This window comes from Balaenoptera borealis (assembly GCF_965194805.1).
Source record: "Balaenoptera borealis genome assembly, chromosome: 9".
In the NCBI taxonomy this organism is placed as follows: Eukaryota; Metazoa; Chordata; class Mammalia; order Artiodactyla; family Balaenopteridae; genus Balaenoptera; species Balaenoptera borealis.
In genome coordinates, this window is record NC_138873.1 from 31672908 (window position 1) to 31696050 (window position 23143).

The 23143-nt window shown below is 37.9% G+C and overlaps 1 protein-coding gene across 10 annotated transcripts in view; it reads right to left on the reverse strand.

The window, feature by feature from the left end:
* AKAP7 (A-kinase anchoring protein 7) overlaps positions 1 to 23143 on the reverse strand; it is a 138420-nt gene that overhangs the window by 15588 nt on the left and 99689 nt on the right. For 2 of the 10 annotated variants that reach the window (XM_082406382.1, XM_082406376.1), the window contains one exon: positions 21213 to 21281. The exons of the other annotated variants lie outside the window; for them this stretch is intronic. In XM_082406382.1, the coding sequence (XP_082262508.1) occupies positions 21213 to 21281 (69 nt within the window). The remainder of the gene's footprint in view (positions 1 to 21212; positions 21282 to 23143) is intronic. 10 annotated transcript variants of the gene reach the window in all.

Genomic DNA, 23143 nt, shown 5'->3' on the forward strand with positions numbered 1-23143 from the left:
GGCAGAAGAACAGATGAGCAAAATAACTGAGGCAGAAGAACGGTTAAGTGACCTGGAAAACAGAATGGTAGAACTCACTGCCACAGAACAGAATAAAGAAAAAAGAATCAAAAGAAATGAAGACAGCCTAAGAGACCTCTGGGACAACACTAAACACACTAACATTCACATTATAGGGGTCCCAGAAGGTAGAAGAGAGAGAGAAAGGACCCAAGAAAATATTTGAAGAGATGATAGTCAAAAACTTCCCTAACATACGAAAGGAAACAGCCACCCAAGTCCAGGAAGCACAGACAGTGTTACAGGATAAACCCAAGGAGAAAGATGCCAAGACACACAGTAATCAAATTGGCAAAAACTAAAGACAAAATTATTAAAGGGAAAAATGACAAATAACATACAAGGGAGCTCCCATAAGGTCAACAGCTGATTTCTCAGCAGAAACTACAAGCCACAAGGGAGTGGCATAATATATTTAAAGTGATGAAAGGAAAGAACCTACAACCAAGATTACTCTACCCTGCAAGGATCTCATTCAGATTCATTGGAGAAATCAAAAGCTTTATTGACAATCAAAAGCTAAGAGAATTCAGCACCACCAAACCAGCTCTACAACAAATGCTAAAGGTACTTCTCTAAGTGGGAAACACAAGAGAAGAAAAGGACCTACAAAAACAAACCCAAAATAATTAAGAAAATGGTAATAGGAACATACATATCGATAATTACCTTAAATGTGAATGGATTAAATGCTCCAACCAAAAGACACAGGCTTGCTGAATGGATATAAAAACAAGACCCGTATATATGCTGTCTACAAGAGACCCACTTCAGACCTAGGCACACATACAGACTGAAAGTGAGGGGATGGAAAAAGATATTCCATGCAAATGGAAATCAAAAGAAAGCTGGAGCAGCAATACTCAGATCAGATAAAATAAACTTTAAAATAAAGAATGTTACAAGAGACAAGGAAGGACACTACATAATGATCAAGGGATCAATCTAAGAAGAAGATATAACAATTATAAACATATATGCAGCCAACATAGGAGCACCTCAATACACAAGGCAAATGCTAACATCTATAAAAGAGGAAATCAACAGTAACAGAATCATAGTGGGGGACTTTAACACCTCACATACACCAATGGACAGATCATCCAGACAGAAAATTAATAAGGAAACACAAGCCTTAAATGACACAATAGGCCAGACAGATTTAATTGATATTTATAGGACACTCCATCCAAAAACAGCAGATTACACTTTCTTCTCAAATGCACACGGAACATTCTCCAGGATGGATCACATCTTGGGTCACAAATCAAACCTCGGTAAATTTAAGAAAACTGAAATCATATCAAGCATCTTTTCCAACCACAAGGCTATGAGATTAGAAATAAATTACAGGGAAAAAATGTAAAAAACACAAACATATGGAGGCTAAACAATAAGTTACTAAATAACCAAGAGATCTCTGAAGAAATCAAAGAGGAAGTCAAAAAATACCTAGAAACAAATGACAATGAAAACACAATGATCCAAAACCTATGGGATGCAGCAAAAGCAGTTCTAAGAGGGAAGTTTATAGCAATACAATCCTACCTCAAGAAACAAGAAAAATCTCAAATAAACAATCTAACCTTACACCTAAAGGAACTAGAGAAAGAAGAAAAAACAAAACCCAAAGTTAGTAGAAGGAAAGAAATCATAAAGATCAGAGCAGAAATAAATGAAATAGAAACAAAGAAAACAATAGCAAAGATCAATAAAACTAAAAGCTGGTTCTTTGAGAAGGTAAACAAAATTGAGAAACCTTTAGCCAGACTCATCAAGAAAAAGAGGGAGAGGACTCAAATCAGTAAAATTAGAAAAGAAAAAGGAGAAGTTACCACAGACACCACAGAAATACAAAGCATCATAAGAGACTACTACAAGTAACTCTATCCAATCAAATGGACAACCTGGAAGAAATGGACAAATTCTCAGAAAGATATAACCTTCCAAGACTGAACCAGGAAGAAACAGAAAATATGAATAGACTAATCACAAGTAATTAAATTGAAACTGTGACTAAAAATCTTCCAACAAATAAAAGTCCAGGACCTGATGGTTTCACAGGTGAATTCTATCAAACATTTAGAGGAACTAACACCCATCCTTCTCAAACTCTTCCCCAAAATTGCAGAGGAAGGAACACCCCCAAACTCATTCTACGAGGCCACCATCACCCTGATACCAAAACCAGACAAAGATACTACAAAAAATGAAAATTACAGACCAATATCAGTGACGAACATAGATGCAAAAATCCTCAACAAAATACTAGCAAACAGAATCCAACAACCCATTAAAAGGATCATACACCATGATCAAGTGGGATTTATCCCAGGGCTGTAAGGATTCCTCAATATACGCAAATCAATCAATATGATACACCATATTAACAAACTGAAGAATAAAAACCGAATGATCATCTCAATAGATGCAGAAAAAGCTTCTGACAAAATTCGACACCCATTTATGATAAAAATTCTCCAGAAAGTGGGCATAGAGGGAACCTACATCAACATCATAAAGGCCATATATGACAAACCCACAGCAAACATCATTCTCAATGGTGAAAAACTGAAAGCATTTCCTCTAAGATCAGGAACAAGACAAGGATGTCTAATCTCACCACTATTCTTCAACATATTTTTGGAAGTCCTAGCCACGGCAATCAGAGAAGAAAAAGAAATAAAAGGAATACAAAATGGAAAAGAAGAAGTAAAACTGTCACTGTTTGCAGATGACATGATACTATATATAGATAATCCTAAAGATGCCACCAGAAAACTACTAGAGCTAATCAATGAATTTGGTAAAGTTGCAGGGTACAAAATTAATGCACAGAAATCTCTTGCATTCCTATACGCTAACAATGAAAGATCAGAAAGAGAAATTAAGGAAACAATTCCATTCACCACTGCAACAAAATGAATAAAATAACTAGGAATAAACCTACCTAAGGAGGTAAAAGACCTGTACTCAGAAAACTGTAAGACACTGATGAAAGAAATTAAAGATAATACAAACAGATGGAGAGATATACCATGTCCTTGGATTAGAAGAATCAATATAGTGAAAATGACTATACTACCCAAAGCAATCTACAATTCAGTGCAATCCCTATCAAATTACCAGTGGCACTTTTTACAGAACTAGAACAAAAAATCTTAAAATTTGTATGGAGACACAAAAGACCCCGAATAGCCAAAGCAGTCTTGAGGGTAAAAAAACAGAGCTGGAGGAATCAGACTCCCTGACTTCACACTATACTACAAAGCTACAGTAATCAAGACAATATGGTACTGGCACAAAAACAGAAATACAGATCAACGGAACAGGAGAGAAAGCCCAGAGATAAACCCACACACCTGTGGTCAACTAATCTATGACAAAGGAGGCAAGGATATACAATAGAGGAAAGACAGTCTCTTCAATAAGTGGTGCTGGGAAAACTGGACAGCTACATGTAAAAGAATGAAATTAGGACACTCTCTAACACCGTACACGAAAATAACCTCAAAATGGATTAGAGACCTAAATGTAAGACCGGACACTATAAAACTCTTAGAGGAAAACATAGGAAGAACACTCTGACATAAATCACAGCATGATCTTTTTTGACCCACCTCCTAGAGTAATGGAAATAAAAACAAAAATAAACAAATCAGACCTAATGAAACTTCAAAGCTTTTGCACAGCAAATGAAACCATAAACAAGATGAAAAGACAACCCTCAGAATGCGAGAAAACATTTGCAAATGAATCAAAAGCCAAAGGATTAATCTCCAAAGTATATAAACAGCTCATGCAGCTCAATATTAAAAAAACAAACAACCCAATTAAAAAATAGGCAGAAGACCTAAACAGACATTTCTCCAAAGAAGCCATATAGATGGCCAAGAGGCACATGAAAAGCTGCTCAACAACACTAATTATTAGAGAAATGTAAATCAAAACTACAATGAGGTGTCACCTCACACCAGTCAGAATGCGCATCATCAGAAAATCTACAAAAAATAAATGCTGGAAAGAGTGTGGAGGAAAGGGAACCCTCTTCCACTGTTGGTGGGAATGTAAACTGATACAGCCACTATGGAGAACAGTATGGAGGTTCCTTAAAAAACTAAAAATAGAATTACCATATGACCCAGCAATCCCACTACTGGGTATATACTCAGAGAAAACCATAATTCAAAAAGATACACGCACCCCAATGTTCACTGCAGCACTATTTACAATAGCCAGGTCATGGAAGCAACCTAAATGCCCATCGTCAGACGAATGTTTAAAGAAGATGTGGTACATATGTACAATGGAATATTACTCAGCCATAGAAAGGAACAAAATTGGGTCATTTGTAGAGACGTGGACAGACCTAGAGACTGTCATACAGAGTGAAGTAAGTCAGAAAGAGAAAAACAAATATCGTATATTAATGCATATATGTGGAATCTAGAAAAATGGTACAGATGAACCAGTTTGCAAGGCAGAAATAGAGACACAGATTTAGAGAACAAACGTATGGACACTAAAGGTGGAAACCAGGGGGGTGAGGGGGGTGTTGATGGTGGTAGGATGAATTGGGAGATTAGGATTGACATATATACACTAATATGTATAAAATAGATAACTAATAAGAACCTGCTGTATAAAAAATAAATAAATTAAAAAGAAAAAAGTAAACTCACCCATATTTATCATCATATAAAACATAAGATGCACTAAATACTCCAATAAAAAGTCAGAGATTGTTAATTTGGATAAAAAACATGAATCAACAATGATGTCAACAAAAAAATCCTTCAAATATAAAGACACAGAAAGGTTAAAGGTAAAAGGATGGAAGAGGATGTATCATGCTAACACTAATCAAAAGAAAACTAGAGAATCAATACCAGACAAAGCAGGTTTCAGGAAAAAAAATATTACCTGCCATAAAAAGGGACATTTTACAATTATAAGTGAGTCAGTTCATCAGGAGGATATAAAAATCCTAAATGTGTATGCACCTAATAATAAGAGCTTCAAAGTACCTGAAGCAAAAACCAATAAAACTGAAAGTGTAACAGATAATCCACAATTACAGTTTGAGATTTCAAGGCCACTTTTATAGTTGACAGAACAAGGAGAGAAAAATTCAGTAAGAACATGTAAGACGTGAACACTAGTAACCAAAACCACCTAACTGATAATTATAGAACGCTCCACCCAACAACAGAAACACACACATTCTTTTTAGTGTACAGAAAACCTTTACAAAACGAGATCATATTCTGAGCCATAAAACAAGTCTCGGTAAATTTTAAATTATTACATTCATCCAGTGCATTGATTGAAGCACAATGGAGTCAAGTAAGAAATCAATAACAGAAAGATATCTTTCAAAGATAATCATTTTAACAGCATAACATGTGAAAGAGTTAGGTACATTTCAACAAAATGTATGCAACACCTAAACACTAATAACTGCAAAATTTCCTAAAAGAAATTAAATAAGACCTGAATAGAGGTAATAAGCTATACTCATTGATCGAGAGACTCAATATTGTTCAGACGTCAATTCTCCATCAATTGCTGTATAAATCCAAAACTACAAAGTTTTGCAATCCAAACCTCACCAGGCCTTTTCATAGAAATTGTCAAGTTAATTCTAAAATGCATATGAACATGTAAAGGAATTAAGACAGCTGAAACAATTTTTTAAAAAAGAACAAAGTTGGAAAACTTATACTACCTGATTTTTAAGACTCATATAAAGCCACAGAAATAGAGACAGTGTGGTATATGTATAAAGACAGACATACAGATCAATGAAACAAAACAAAATCCAGAAACAGACTTACAAACATATGGCCAACTGATTTTCAACAAAGGTACCAAGACAATTCAACACAGAGAGAATAATCTTTTCAAGAAATGGTGCTTAGGACAATGGTATGTATAAAAAAGAACACCAACCCTTATCTCATACCATATATAAAAATGAACTCAAAGTGGATCATAGACCTGTTATAAGAGCTAAAATTATAAAGTGTTTAAGAAGAAAATATAGAACTTCTCAGTAACCTTGGATTAGGCAAAGATTCTTAAATAGGACATGAAAAGCACAATACATTCCCTAAAAAGGATAAATTGGACTTCATCAAAATGTAAAACTTTTGCTCTTCTTAAGATACTGTTAAGGCAAAAAAAGCAAACTACAGTCTGGGAGAAAATATTTGCAAAAATATATACATAATACATATAAAGAAAGTGTATCCAGAATTCAAAAATAACTCCAACAATTTAGTAAGACAAAATAAAATAAAATAAAAAACAGCCAAAAAGAATCAAAGCATTACTTTACAAATGATATACAGATGGCCAATAAACATGTGAAAAGATACTCAATATTATTAGCCATCAGGGAAATGCAAATTAAAGTCACAATGAGATACTACTACTCATCCACTAAAATTAAAATTTAAAAGATAAACAGTATCAAGTGCCGGTGAGGATGTGAGGCAAGTGGAACTCCCGTTGCTGGTGGGAATGCAAAAATGGCATAGCTGGTTTGTAAAAAGTTTGGACATCTCTAATAAAAGTTTTTCTTATGAAAGTTGGCTATATTCTTACCACGTAACCCTGCAATCTCATTCCTAGCTAGAATTGAAAACGAGTGAAATGAAAGCATATGCTCACATGAAAACCCACACATGAATGTTTGCAGTTGCTTTATTCATAAATGCCCCAAACTAGAAACAACTGAAATACCTTCAACTGGTGAATGGCTCAATAAGCTGTGGTATATCCACCCAATGGAAGAGTACTCAGCCGTACAAAGGAATGAATACTGTCACGTGCAACAACACAGATGAATCTAAGGTGCGTTATGCTAAGTGAAAGAAGCCAGAGTCAAAAGGCTGCACACTGCGTGATCTCATCTTTCTGACATTCTGGGAAAGGCAAAACCATCAGTACTGAAACAGATCAGTGGGTGCCAGGGGCTGAGGATGAGGACAGGAGTTATAAAGGGGCATGAGAGCATATGAAGGATAATGGAACTGTTCCCAATTTTGACTGTGGTGGTGGTTATATGACTCTATGTGTTGATTAAAACTCACAGACCTGTACACACAAAAAAAGAGTGAATTTTCCTGTATGTAAATTATACCTCAATTAAAAAAATACTAATGAGAACAATTTCTTCCCCATGATGAGGAGCTATTGAGAGGTTTATCCAACACGTGGACTTGCTGAATGGACTGGCACGCTATCACTCTTTGCAATTAGCATGGTAGCTAGTAATGAGGATGACTTTCTCAGCTCCTCTCTCTGTTCTAAGATACACATCTCAACTGTGATATCTGCAATCTCTCCCAGCTGCAGGCCTCAGATTCTCAAGTGCTTTCCTTCTGAATCATATTTTTTCTCTTGTGCTCAACATCAAAATTTGAAAATAATTTCCAGTGAAAGAGACTGGGGTAGTTTCTGAGCACGAATAAAGCCAAATCATTTTAATTCTCCTCCTCAGTGCATCAGACACGTATCACTTGCTCCAATCTGCTCAAAGACTGCAAACTAAATTGGTACCCAGTACTTGACTGACAAGTGATTACCGTCACTCTGTTGTTGAAATCTATTTCCAAGGGGCACTGTACTCACTGTGGTTTGTTTTGCTCACTCGTTTTGCCTTGTATTGTTTGTAGTTGTCTATCTGCTGTTTTATATCATAAATTGCTCTCTACTCAATGGAAACTGTGGTTGTTTCCTCCTTAAATTTTGATTCCTGTATTTGTTCAGGTAGGAATATAAGGAGTTCTCAATATCCCTGACTGTTTGCTCAGGACCACTATATGTCATTTTGTGCAAAGATGATTGAGGAGTGCAATTTGAGCAGTGATCAAAGAAGCAGACGTTCCAAACACAAGTCCTGGTGCAAAGAAGTATCAACAGAAGTACGGCTATCATTGGAAAATTATTCTTATGACAAAGAAGAAATAAATAAGTTTCAAACATGTCAAAAGCATAGATTTTCAAATAATCATGCTCTTGTCTGGCAGAAAAACAAGGAGGCTAGGAAATGAGCCTTAAAATGAGCCTTGAATCTTAAAATTATTATGTTCATGTAATTTATTATCTTCTATTTAAGAGAGTTTTACATAAAACTTAAAAGTACGACTAACTAGAATTAATTTTCACTTGTTTGACGAACACACCTTCTCATGATAATATATATTTTTGTTTCTAGGCTGACGTTCCAGGTTGGGAGTTGATTCAAGCAGAAATAAAGGTCACTTTCCTGTTTTGAAGGCAATGTTCACCAACGTAGATCAGCAGCATAAATGTTGCCATTAATCTAACTGGTGAAATAAATCATAATTGTAGATATCACTTTACCTCTTTTATAAGCAATAAGGACACACCCAGATCAGAAGGTTCCAAAGGCTGAGAAAAACCCCACGGTACCAGGTCACTAAATAGCAATAGCAGGAATGCATCCTTCCATCTGTTTCGGTAACACTTCATACTTTCCAAAGTGCTTTCAGAAACATTCTCTCATTTGGTCCTCAAAGAAATCTTACGAGGTAAAATAAGTATTATTCTTCCATATTACAAGTAAGAACAATGAGATACAAAAGGCTACATAAATTGCCTAACAATACCACACAGAAGTGATGGGAATCCATAGCTCCCACTCGAAATCAGGAAGATGAGTTCATCCAGGACACCCACACCCCGGCAGATACTCCACAGCTCCCTGGTGCACCCTCGTCCTGGGGAAATGAAGGTATACATGTGAGAAACACCACATCATTTAATGATTGGTTGACTGGAAAAGAGAAAGATCCAGAAGGTTTCGCTAGCAGATTGAAATTTTTATTTTACTTTTTTTGAAATTTTTAGACTAAATGGATGTTGATTAATGTAGTACAATCCCTTCCTTCTTTCCGTCTTCCTTCTCCCTTGCTCTCCTCCTTCCTTCCTTCCTTCCATCCACACAGTCACTGAGCACCCCCTATTTGTGATCAGCATTGTTGCTGTGAAAACAGAAATGAATCCAGCATGGGCCCTGCCTTCAGGAAACCTGTAACTGGGTAGAGGTAGAAGTGTGTGTTAATAAATAAGGGCTCGTGAATGCTCTGACAGAAAGATGTACAATACAGAGTGGATCCATAAAGAAAAGAGGGATCAGTTCTACTGAGGAGAAAATATCAAAAGAAAGTTTCATGCTGGAGGTGATGCTTGAGCTGGATCTTGTGAAATGAGTGTTCCTCAGGCATGACAGGGAAGGAAGACCAGGCTGGCCTGTCTGGGAAACTGCAGAACTCGGTCTAGTATAAGGTGACTGAGGAGGTGGCAGGGAGGGAGAATGATGAGGCTGGGAATGTACACAGGAGAGACCACGAAGGCTCCTGTAGGACACGCTGTGGAGTTTGTACATGTCTTGTTTCTAGAGCATCTAGTATCCTCAAATTACACTTCTAGATTCTGAGATATACACAAATTACTAAGGCTTGTCTTCAAGGAATTGCTTATTTCGACTCATGAGGTATAATGTTAAAGAAAATTAGATTTTCACAACCCCGCTAATGCTTCCCAGTCATCAAGCTTAGTGACAGGGACGAAATCTAAGCATAACTACAATGTGATCAAGAACATCACAAATACTTGAAATATCACACACCGGTTGAAAGAAATCCGATTTTTTTTAAAGTATTCAAAATGTAGCTCACTTTACCTCAGCTGGCTGCCCAATCCAAAAGCAAACGCTTTGGGGATGAGCGTGCAGAGGACGTTTTACGTTATAAAATTTACCATCTAGTTACTCAACTAGCGAACGCATAAAGTAGGTTAAACTGCCTCTCTTCATTTCCCTTCATGGCTTCCAAGACCTAATTTTTAAAGTCTGGCCATGAAAATCCAGGTGCACAGGACGATTTGGTCAATGTATTTGGCTTGTGAGTACTGAGAAAACTGTGGACCCCGTCGAATGGGTATCACACCAGCAACGATGGTGGGTCAAATAAAGAGTGTTCCGTGCTAAAGAAAACCTGAAGATGAAGATTAAGCGTTAAAATAAAATCAGGAGAAAACTGATCATTTACAGCCATCCTTGGCTATTCTTCCGGGCATATAATAAAAACGCATAAAGAAACCGAGCACGCGTTCAAGCACTGAGTTCCGAGCACTCGAACTGTTTCCCCAACTGTAAAATGCGGCAAGTCATCCTGCTCTGCTGTCCCCACAGAACTTTTGAGAGGCTCTGAGGGGGAGGGTGTGAGTCCGCAGAGAGGGGAGAGGCGCTGCCCCAGCACCCTGGCCACTACAGTCCTCACCAACCCCCCGTCGCCTGAGCCCCCATGGCCCTTGCCTGTGCCACCCACTGTGCTCAGTACACACGGTCTTATTAAAAAAAAAAAAAAAAATGAAGCTTGGTGAACTCCTAAATGTATTGCTTTCGCCTCGGGAAGAATGACAGAGAAAAGTAATTGTTTAGGATATACTTTCCTTTTCTCGATGACCTAAGACTATCAATTTACTAGAGGCTTCCACAAAGCATTCAGACAAAAATCAAATGATGTTTTTTAAGTTCTCTCTGGTGATATCCTCTGTTCATTCAAGTTCTCTGAATATGTGAATTCCTCCAATAGGAGATTAAACGAGCATTTGAACTTATTGAGTAATTAATTGCTGGTGGTCTGTAAGTGTAAATTCATTTCTTCCAGCAGTGGATGTTTGCTTCTCAAGCTCTTGATGTCTAAATAGGGAAGAATTGCTCCCAGTCAAAGGAATTTCAGGAATCGGGTAGAAACACACACATGTGGTACGGGGTGGACAAAGGACAATCACTACTGCACTGGGCTTCCTCTCCAGGCCCCCTGAAGGCAAGATTGATGTCCCTGGGGAAAGCAAGGCACCAAAAAGATGGTTAGAAGGAGATGAGAGATGATCTCCACGGTGTCCACTGCTCCTCTCTGAGGATGAAACCAGAGCTGCCGCCATCACCGCTGCTTAGAGACTCTTCCCAGGAGCCTTAGAGGCTGAATAGCCACATTCGTTCCTTCATCACCAACTTCTTCTAAGACCTAGTTAAGTCCTGCATATCAAGTCCCCAGACTCTGCATACTTATGTTTCCATGACACGTAGCACATAACTTTAGTTGTAATAGTTATATTTATGGATCCTTTTAATAATAATAAACCTACGATTAACTGCCTATTATGTGCCTTTTTTCTTTACACATTTAAATCAAAAGCTTACTATTATCATTGCTATTTTACCTACGAGAAAGCCAACAGTTAGAAAAGCCATGAGACTTGCCCGCGTCTACACAACTAAAGAATGGCCAAGTTGAGACTCAAACCACACTTCTGCCATTATACCACCATGCTTCTTTATATCTAGCAACTGGAAATTATTCTTATGTTCTATGATATTCTTAGCTCTAAAATGAGACTTCCAACCAGAAAATATTTATAATGCTTCCTGTTTAGTTAAAGAGTCAGAATATCTGGACTAGAATCCTAGCTCCCCCGTTCACTAGCTCTGTATCTCTGTGAAATTTGCTCAACCGCCTCTAAGGGTCACTTTCTTTATTTGTAAACCAGGGATAACAGTAGTGCTATACTAAAGGGCTGTTGTGAAAATTAAGTAAGATAACAACACAAAGCACTTAGCACAGTGCTCCCCTTACAGTAAATATTCAACAAAATTACTACTATTATTACTGTTTTGATTTAAATGAAAGGGATACTATGACCCTCTTTTAATTTATAAGGCTACAAGGCTATTTGTTTATGAGCTCCCTGCTACAGGGCTCTGTAAGCAAACATGATATGGGCAACCTATTCACTTTATACAATTGGAGTAACTGCAAACAAGAAATGTATGCATTGTTCTATACAGTTTACATTTACATTCTTTTGCAACTAAATGATGTTCCTTCTCAGGTAAAGAGAAGAGCTACTGCTAATTAATCTTGTAAAAGGCCTCCAAGCAGACATATGAACAGACAGTACTCAAAACAGTGAGATACAGATGGTTTTCGGTTTCTAGATGCACCAAACTGAAAGGTGAAGCATTGAAAATAGTGATTTTTCTGTACTTGAAAATCACAATAGATAAAAACAATCATATCAAGTTTAGTATATACGCAACTTCCCAGGAACATATCAACTTTAGAACGTGCGTTACGCACATGTGGTAAATGTCACAATCCTTCGTAGCCTCAGGTTTGCTCTTGTCTTCCTAGTAGAGCCATTACATACTTTCAGTCACAGGGCTTCTTTCCATCCATTCATCCATTTGTTGTCCAATACGCAAAAGACTTGAGATAATTAATGGCAAGGAAAAAAAATACAGTAAAAGGTACACTACAAGTAAAAAGTAAAAATCAGGATGAAGAAAAAACATAAATTACAGTAGCAAGTAAAGAACAGAGGGAAATATAGATCACAGAAGTGCAGGTCATGAGAGCCATGAAATGGAGTTGAGCTTCTTGATATTCGGAGTGAAAAGGGAAACATGGTGGTTCCTCCAGTCAAGAGTAGAAAGAGCAGGGACTTCCCTGGTGGTCCAGTGGGTAAGACTCCACGCTCCCAATGCAGGGGGCCTGGATTCATTCCCTGCTCGGGAACTAGATCCCACATGCCGCAACTAAGACCCGGTGCAGCCTAAATAAATAAATAATTAAATTTTAAAAAAAAAAGTAGGAAGAGCAAATCATGGTTCCTTTAGGATCAGAGTGACTGCTCCATTGCTGACACTCCCACAGGGCTCCAGGACACATCCACTTCCCCAAACCCCTTCCTCACGTACCCTCCAGCCTTTCTGGTAAAAGCAACCACTTCACTTCTCCCCTTCAGGTAACTGCCCATCTCATATTCTATATGGCTCCAGTGGGGCTGCTGATCTGCCAGAGCTACACTGGTTCACATGATACATGTATAAATTTTTTTAAAGTGCCTCTTCCTCAAGATACTTCATTTCTATCTCTTGGAAATTTTTCATAATATACTTTTGTTAGTATACAAGAGTACTTTATGCCATAATATATAAATTACAATGTCTCTGATATGTATGGTGCCCTCCAGGGTTGTGTAGTTTACAACCTGTACCTTCCCTCAGATTTTTTTAAATTTTTTTTTTAATTAATTAATTAATTTATTTATGGCTGTGTTGGGTCTTCGTTTCTGTGCGAGGGCTTCCTCCAGTTGCGGCAAGTGGGGGCCACTCTTCATCGCGGTGCGCGGACCTCTCACCATCGCGGCCCCTCTTGTTGCGGAGCACAGGCTCCAGACGCGCAGGCTCAGTAGTTGTGGCTCACGGGCCTCGTTGCTCTGCGGCCTGTGGGATCTTCCCAGACCAGGGCTCGAACCCGTGTCCCACGCATTGGCAGGCAGATTCTCAACCACTGCGCCACGAGGGAAGCCCTCTCAGATTTTACATATGGGAATTAGAAGAGAAGAACTCATTCTACTTGAACGCTGAACAGTAAAAATACTCCCCAGAGCTGCTGGAAGTCATATCCCCACCAGTGAGTAAAACCTGAGAAGGTGAGGACACAGAGGATGCCGGAAGCCACAGCCACCACCAGCAAGCAAAGCCTGAAGTGTGTTAAATTGATCTGGGTGAAGGGTTTCCCTAGAAACATCTTATTAACAATTAATTTGAATTATTGTAGCATATGTAATTAAAAAAAAAAAGTTCCTCCAAAACTTAATTAATTCCCTGTGTTAAATTCTCTCTGTTAAAATAACTGGTGTAACTCCGACTTTCTTGACTGGATCCTAACTGACACAAACTATTTCTCTATTTTTCCCCTCACAATGCTGCATTTACAGAGGACTAAGATATAAATGACAGAGGCAAAGGGTACAAAGTTAAGAGCAGCTATGACGCTAATTTTTTTTAAAATATTGCTAAAACCTGCATATTTCATGAACTTGCTTCCCTACAAAACAATTTGTTTACTATCTTTTAATTTAATATTCAAATTTCATATAGTTTTACATATACTTTTTAGGTTTTATAAAATCTAAAAATCTGTATATCTAATTTTACATTGAAGATTAAGTAAAGGATAGTGTATATTATACAGTAGTGGGTATACAATAGCATCACAATGAATTTTTATCTTAAATTTACTATACCCATATTATGGAAATTAAAATAGATGTAAATTTGGACAAAATGTTTTCATAAATATTTCATTCACAAAGACAATCATACAACAGGCAATATACCTTAGCTTGTTATCTCTAGGACTTACTGATACCAACTGCCTGCTGTTACTACAGAGTTCAGTAATCAACATTCTATGTGCTGCTTAGGTGATACAACAGTGTACCTAGACCCGAACCCAAAATGGTATGTTACATTTCTATTTTAAACAAAGTTTGTTGATCCTAAAGGTACTAATTTAAAATAGGCATTAACAGTCATTATAAAATATGAAATAATAATGAGGCATACACTTTTTTCATAAAAATTTTGGTCTTCCACTTAAAGAAAGAGTTTGATGGCTTACAACAGTTGAAAACGCTACCTTAAAATATCTTCTTTCAGGCAATCTATTAAGAAGTATTAAGGTAAAATCTGACTGTGATAACTTCTTTCTCTTTTAGGGCTCCATTTCAGTATTTTCGTTATTTAAAACGGGAGTTATGCAAACATAATTAGAATACTACTGGGTAAATATATCTTTACCATTTGGCTCCTAAAATCACCAAAAGAAAATGTGTTAAAATGAACACCCACTGTCCTAATTCTACCACCCTGGAGCCATAGAGAATAATTTCTTTCCCTTCCACATTAAAGAATCCTCCAAATATTTTAAGACAATTAATTTATCATCCTAGCTAAGCAGCTGCAGTCCTTCAGCCTTCTTCTTACCATGTGGTTTCCAGCCTCCTCACCATCCTGGCCTCCCTCCTCAGGACACATTCCTGATTGTCAGAATTCTAAATAAGGTCTGACTGCTATAGATCGAGATAGAAAGTTTTAGATTAATAGATCAACTGCTTGCCAGTTTATTAGTTATCATAAACATCAATCAAAACTCAAAAAGCTGAGCTTCACAGCTAACTTTAGCTGGATATTTTAAATGCTTAGAAAGTGTGAATTTTATTTTTGCTCTAACAGTCAGATGTGAGGTATCAAACTGAAACTTGGTGTAATTCTCATGGCAAATGCCAACACCAACTATCTAACCACAAATTTGGGGGGATGGGGGAGCAGAGACTGCTGAGACACGTTAAAAAAAAAAGTGAATCACCCTTTTCCATCAGATTCTTACCAACTGGGTGAGTTCTCTCCATGTACTCCAAGCACCCTGTTTTTACATCACTTTCTCCCGGCACTATAATTTTTCTGTATATATATCTGAGGTTTACAAATGACCTTGACTAAAGACCTAAGTTTTGGGGGGGCAGTGCGTAGAAACAGAAAATTATAAGCCTCAAATATCTTTGACTCAGCCTTTAGTAAAATTAACATCACTTATATCCTAGTTAGCATAGACTATACTTACTCTTTATATTTTCATTATATAGTTAAAACTATACTCATTCTTTATATTTTCATCATATAGTCCAGTTTTTGCCTACGACTATTTGTTAAGGGCAAAGAACGTTACTATACAACGGAAAGGCTGGTGTTAATAGTTCCAAGTTCTGTTAACTTGTACCTTTGACATTATAAATGTTTGTTAAGGGAAACTTTATTTGCTAAAATGTTTGTTGCAGAAACTGTTTGCCTGCATCAAGCTGTAACCGCTTCCTGTGATAAGAGCTTGAGGTAACTTCCACTCTGAGTGGTAATTAACTCACTTTCACTGGATTTGGCTGACTTAGCTCTGTTAACTTTCCTGGAATGAAGGGGTGTGGCTCTGCTTGTTAGACTGAGAGCATCAAGATCTTTCATCCCGGCTTTCTCCCTTCAGAGCATGATAAATACTGGGACCCAAAACATCTCTTTTTAAAAAGTCATGTAAATTAAAAAGAAATCCTCCAACAATAGGGACTATGTATCGTCATTCTATCTTTCTAACACTTGGCTCAGGGCTTTCCAAATGTGACACGCTCAACAATATTTATTAGTTGAAGTGAAGTGAATTACTCTTCATAACATCTCTCCCTTAAGGCTAAATTTCATTGCCACTAAAATGGAACATGAAAGTTGAGAAGAAATCAAAGACTTCTTACCTCTTCACTAGGTTTAGAAATATTTGCTCCAGAATGGATGTACCCTTAGACACACTGAGTGTCTTCTAGAATATATCCGAAGCCTTTTGGTTGCAGGTGACAAAAATTTAACCCAAGCAAGTTAAACAAAGAAAAGGAGGAGGATTTATTGCTTCATAAGATAAGGTCTCAGTCAGAGCTGAACTCAGAGGCTCAAACAATATCATCAGGACTGTCTCTTTCTCTCTCCTTCTCTGGCCTCCTTCTGTGCTTCATTCTCAGGAAGACTCCCCCTCACTCCCTACCAGCTAGCAATCTTATGCTTACATCCTTTCCACTCACAACCCGAAAGGAAGACAAATCCTCCATCAAATCTTAGGGAAGGCTAGGGTTAACTCCATATGGACCACATGTCTCTCCCAGGGCAGGGAAGCATGGCGTCATGATGGACAGAACCCCAAGGAGAAGAGGAGGGAAGCTACAAAGATAAATGTTGTAAGGCTGCTAAACAATTCAAGGTCTGAAATTCTAAGTCCCCTTTTTCCCCTCCTGGGCATGATGGAAATAAAACCATAGTCTGCCAGGTTGACTTCTAAGGTGACTATGGTTGTACAGTACATTCTCATTCATTACAGAGAAATTATATTTACTGGGTCTATTATTAGCCAATCACTGTGTCAGGCATTTTATAGACATTTGCTTATTTAATTCTCATGATAAGTAGACATTTAAAATGAGGGTACAGAGGCTTAGAGAAGTTACTTAGAATAATAAATACTAGAGCCAAGGATGCAAGCCGAGTCCATTTGCCTCCAAAATCCTCTGCTTTCGGCACTGAGAGTTCGGGGGCTCTTTTGAGTTTCTTTACTGTGGGCATCAGAAGTTGGTGGATGAAAGCTCAAAGATCTACATATTAGGCAGGGTCAACTTAGTTAAACAGAAGGCAACTATCTATAGGAAGTGACCTATCAGATGCCCTGAAAGAGTTTACTAGTTGCCTGAAATTCCTTCATTAGAGATTATTTTGGGCTAAGTCAATATGGAAGCTTAATTTATTATTTTACTACTTCCCAAGAAGTAGTAAGATCACTTCCCAAGATCACTTGGAATAATTCAGTCTTGTTAAATGCAAATGTCCCAGGAAGGGGTAACATTCGAGGCTTTCTTCTATTTACCGAAACCTTTATGTACATCAGATTCCCCACTCCTTTTTTCTCATGGCCCCCAAGCAAGAAGATACAGGGACAGGTAGCATCACATTGTTTGACAGGGCGTCTAGGCAGAGCTCACAACAGCCAAGGACTGCACTAGGGGCTGGGAAGAATCCTACAACCTTTGTACTCCCAGTGAAAATTACTCAGCATTTGATCATAGAATCAGCAACAAAAAATTCAGTTACCATATAGCCTATGAATTAACAAAGGGAACCAGGGAGGTAATATAGGCATAGTAACTATTAGCATTTGCTCTAATGCTCCAATACTTAATTTTTGAAACATAAACCTCTTGGGTATACATTATTTAATAAAGGAAAAATCTAATTTTTAGTGACTAGGGTTAACTGTTTGATATTGCACATTACTGTTGCTACCACAATGTTACCCACAGAAACCTTAGGCACAATGTAGTCTCAGGTTACACGGAGCACCACTGGCTTTGCTGTGCTTCACCGCTTCAGAAAGGAAGTAGCAGATAATCGGCTGCCTGGCGTCCCAGCTTCCTCCTACCAGCTCTTGGCCCCATAGCACCCCTGGAGGACCATAACTGAGAAGTCCCTCAAAGTACTAGCTTTCAGCCACTTCCCCTCTTAAATGGGACAGATGGGAAGCATTTTCTTCTAATAGTTTCATTTCATAAGCAGTTTTCCAAATGGCCCTGGCAGAGTACCTAGCACACAGTAAGCATTCAATAAATTAAAAAGAAGAGAATGAGGACGAGGTGGGGAGAAAGACCAGGAAGAAGAAAGAACTGCATCATATCTGTAATATTTATTTCCTAGACTCTTAGCTCTAAGGGACAATGAAGAAACTTTCAAGATCATGGTAGTTCAACCCCCACTTCTTAAATATGAGGAATTGAGGCCCAGAGATATTAGCAACTTGCCCAGTGTCAGACTGGATGTTAGGAGCAGAGCCGGGTTTATCACCCAAGTCTCCTTTCTCCTAGTCCTGTACTCTTTCTATAGTAAAAGCTGTGTGCCAAGGGGGTGGGCCATGTGTATTCAATAGGCAGCAAGAGACTGGAGTCATGCTGTATCCCCTGCAGAAACACATTTCTAAGGAAGGAAAATGAATGTTGTTGTCCACTGATGTGGGGTTCCCTATCACACATTTCCTGGGGCCCATGCTGCAGTGTCTAAGTGAGAACCTGCTGGGATCTGATGCTATGAAGAGAGGTATACGACCTGGGTCCTGCTTGAAATCTATGAGATGAAACAGAGCACATGTATGAAAGACAACCGTAAAGTCAGTGTATCTAAGTGCAAGTGAGAAGAGCACAGTATATGGCTGTAGGATTTATAGGAAGCCTTCTGGAAAACTGGAAAATCTAAATGCTTCTCTGAGTATAACTGAACAATAACCACCATGGTAATTAATGTTCAAAAATGAAAGCATTCACCAGGCATGAAATTAACAAACTGCTTACCTCAATTTATATATTAATGTCATATCATCAAATTCCAAATCATCAGAAACAAACCACCTTGAGATTTGACTCATATTTATAAAATACTACAAATGGTCCATTTAACTCATCCCCCACAAAAAAACTATACTGAACCTCCTAGAGTAATGAAAATAAAAACAAAAATAAACAAATGGGATCTAAATAAACTTAAAAGCTTTTGCGCAGCAAAGGAAACCATAAGTAAAACGAAAAGACAACCCTCAGAATGGGAGAAAATATTTGCGAATGAAGCAACCGATAAGGGATTAATCTCCAAAATACACAAAGAGCTCATGCAGCTCAGTATCAAAAATACAAATAACCCAATCAAAAATACAAATAACCCAATCAAAAATGGGTGGAAGATCTAAACAGACATTTCTCCAAAGAAGACATACAGATGGCCAAAAAGCACATGAAAAGATGCTCAACATCACTAAGTATTAGAGAAATGCAAATCAAAACCACAATGAGGTATCACCTCACACCGATCAGAATGGCCATCATCAAAAAATCTACAAACAATAAATGCTGGAGAGGGTGTGGAGAAAAGGGAAACCTCTTGCACTGTTGTTGGGAATGTAAATTGATACAGCCACTATGGAGAACAATATGGAGGTTCCTTAAAAAACTAAAAATAGAATTACCATATGACCCAGCAATCCCACTACTGGGCATATACCCAGAGAAAACCATAATTCAAAAAGATACATGCACCCCAATGTTCACTGCAGCACTACTTACAATAGCTAAGACATGGAAGCAACCTAAATGTCCATCAACAGAGGAATGGATAAAGAAGATGTGGCACATATATACAATGGAATATTACTCAGCCATAAAAAAGAACGAAATAATGCCATTTGCAGCTACTAGATGGACCTAGAGATTGTCATACTGAGTGAAGTAAGTCAGACTGACAAATATCATATGATATCACTTCTATGTGGAATCTTTAAAAAAAAGGATACAACTGAACTTATTTACAAAACAGAAGTAGAGTCACGGATGTAGAAAACAAACCTATGGTTACGGGAGGGGTGGGGGGGATAAATCGGGAGATTGGGATTGTCATATACGCACCACTATATATAAAATAGATAACGAATAAGAATCTGCTGAATAGCACAGGGAACTCTACTCAATACTCTGTAATGGCTTATATGGAAAAAAAGTCTAAAAAAAAGAGAAAAGAGTGGGTATATGTATATGCATAACTGATTCACTTTGCTGTACACCTGAAACTAACACAACATTGTAAATCAACTATACTCCAATAAAAAATTTTTTTTAATTAAAAAAAGACTATATTGAAACATATTTCATATATAAAAGTAAAATGTCTGTGTATTGTTTAAACATATACTTATAAAATTAAGATATGTGTCTTGTTAAAATACATACTAATACTCTTTCATTCTCAGCATCACAGAAGATCAGGGCTAGAAAGTAACTGAGTTGTCAGTGCATTCATTCATTAGCTGTCTCATTCTCCCCTATGACACATCCCTATGACAAACTACCGTGGGAGGAGGCTTTGTTCATCTCTGGACATTCACCTGTTTCATTCTACATAAAACAAATGTACTTCAAAATGGGAAAATTTGCACTAGGAAAGGAGCAAGTAAAGTGTCTTCTAAATTAGTTATAGGGATATCTCTTTAGTGATTAAGTTTCCTTTTCAGGTTTATTTAGTGAGTCTGATAAACTGCAGGGGCCAGTAAGCCTGTGCAAACAACATTCTTATTCATGAACATTCCCTTCAGGAAGCTCACGAGACATGCGGTAATTCAAAGGACATGAGTGCTATAGAAGAATTCAGCAAAAACTACATGGAGACTATCTACAACATTTGTTAATCCTACAATATCTACGGGAATGTTTCAGGTTAAATATGGTCCTGTGTAGCAATAGAAAGTACTTAATCTACCAAGAAATATGCATTTATTGTCAGTCTACTCTACCTTTTGTGGCCAAAAAGTATACAGTTTGAGAAAATGTTCAACTGCTGGGATTTAAACAAAAAGGGTCTAGCTGCTTTGTGCTGCATTAACTGAAAAATAAACCATGACGAGTTCTACTGTTTTTGACTATTCACCCCATTACCAAGATTTCTGGCTGTGCATACAGTTAACTTCCCACACAAACATAGCCCTTACACAACTAGTTGATTTTTAAAAAATCATTTTGTTTGCTCTTAATAGACTAAAATGGTAGCACTAATAAATCAATGAAATGAGAATACTTTCTATCTACCACCACCACCAAGGACAAAAGCGGGATAAAACAGCAGCAGGAGGGGAGAGGGACCACTTGACTCTTACCACTTGGCCAGCTGGGTACCTCCTTTCTGTATCTCTGCAGGGCTATAGAGGATGGGCTTCCCAACTCACCTGTGTTTTGAGAATGACAACCATAAATTTCAACTTTCACCAAAAACTTGTTTAATTCTCCATTTGAGCTGCTCTCAGAAGATACATTCTACGGCCATCACCCTTTACAGCAGAATTAGAAGGGTGTGGGCATAAGCACTTTTGTGCTCTGCGGCTAGGAGGTCCTCACTGAGCCTGTGGCCCAGAGCAGGCTAACAAGGCTACTAGGTGGGGTCACGAAGATGCATAAGACCCAGAAGGTTGCTGTACCATCCACTAGCAAGATCGGGCCCTCCCAAATGTCTACTATGGGTTCTTTTACATGCAATCAACACAGCTTATGAACTGGATATTTACAGTTAGTGCTAATTTACATGTTTCTTGACGCATGCTGGCTAAGGAATTCTCTGCCTTTTTTTCCAAGTCCCCTTTGTAAGTACTGGTAGACGTGTATTACCAGCAGCATAGCAGTGCCTGGCAGAGAACCTTCTCTTTAGACCATCCTGTAGCAGAGAAATTAAACACAGCACCAGAAAACAGCTGATGTGGTTATGTGAACAGAGCGTGGAGCAGATTAGGAGGAGAAAAACAGTGAAGCAACGACAAAATCAAAGACAGATGAAAGAATCATGAGGAGAGAATGGGGAAGATCTGGGGCCAGTAGGGGTGAAGGAGAGGAAAGGGGGCACAAATGCATTGATTCTAACCATAATTTGCACTTTCAGATTTGAACTTCGCTTCAGACACAGTGTCTTATCTTCATTTTCTTTTTAAAATTTTGTAACTTGAGAAAGTAAACCCCCAAAAGCACTTCCGGTCGATCAATACTGAGAAGCGGTGTATGTAAAACAGAAGACTTTGCACTCCAAGGATCCCAGGTGAGAAAGACAGAAAAGAGCAAATTCCTCATTGAGGTGAAACTTGATTTCTTCAGTTACAGACAGGGGACGAAGAGAAAGAGAACACAAGGAAAGCAGGAACTCCAAGAAAACCTGGAGCAGTGGAATGGGAAGTGGAAAAAGGTAAGGAAAGAATTCACTCTCCCTACATCTGTCCAGACCAAGGTTTTTCAGGTCGAGATCTTCCTCAAGGAATCAATCAATCAACCAAAACCCTCAGGAACTACAAATGGATCATTCTGACAAATATCTGAAAAGTTTCACGCTGCCAAATGAATACCAATGCTCATTGTTAGAAAATGAACAATTCTGTTGTGAAGTCACCTCAGGTTTTAAGCTCAGGACCATCGCCTGCTGTACAGTATCATTTTCACAAGTAAAATTTAGAGCACAGCTATGGGCTCTTGTTAATAAGCAAACGCTCCAAAGCCTCCCAACATTTATTCCACAGCATTCTCAGAAGATTTCTTGTAAAAAAAAAAACCTGGCTTATTTTCCCAAGTGAATATGTATAAGATATGTATTATTTTTAAACCTGTCCCTGGCTAGTTTCCTGAGGAATGAGCAGCAGGAAACACAAGCCAGATGTGTATCTTTGAGTATCTGAATCAGATATCAAGAGATTCTGTTGACCTATTTAAATTTATTTAAATAAAGCACTGATGTGACATAAATGTGGCTGCAAATTTTCATTAGTATGTCTGTAAACATTTTATTGAAAAAGAAGTAAAAATTCAATATTTGGGGGCAACTGCCATTAAGGCAAATTCTATTCAGCAAACTAACTACAATGCCAGTACTGTTTTTAACAAAGTTGAAATGTAAGTGCACACACATAAGCCAGTGAGTAAGAAATTTCAGTGCAGTGTCATCAATTTAAGTTCTGTTTTCGGCCATAAGCAGATGTGGAACCTGCCTGACATTCGTTTAAAAATATTCAGTGAAGTTTTTGCAGAAATTAAAGTGGCATCACTTGTTTGGAGG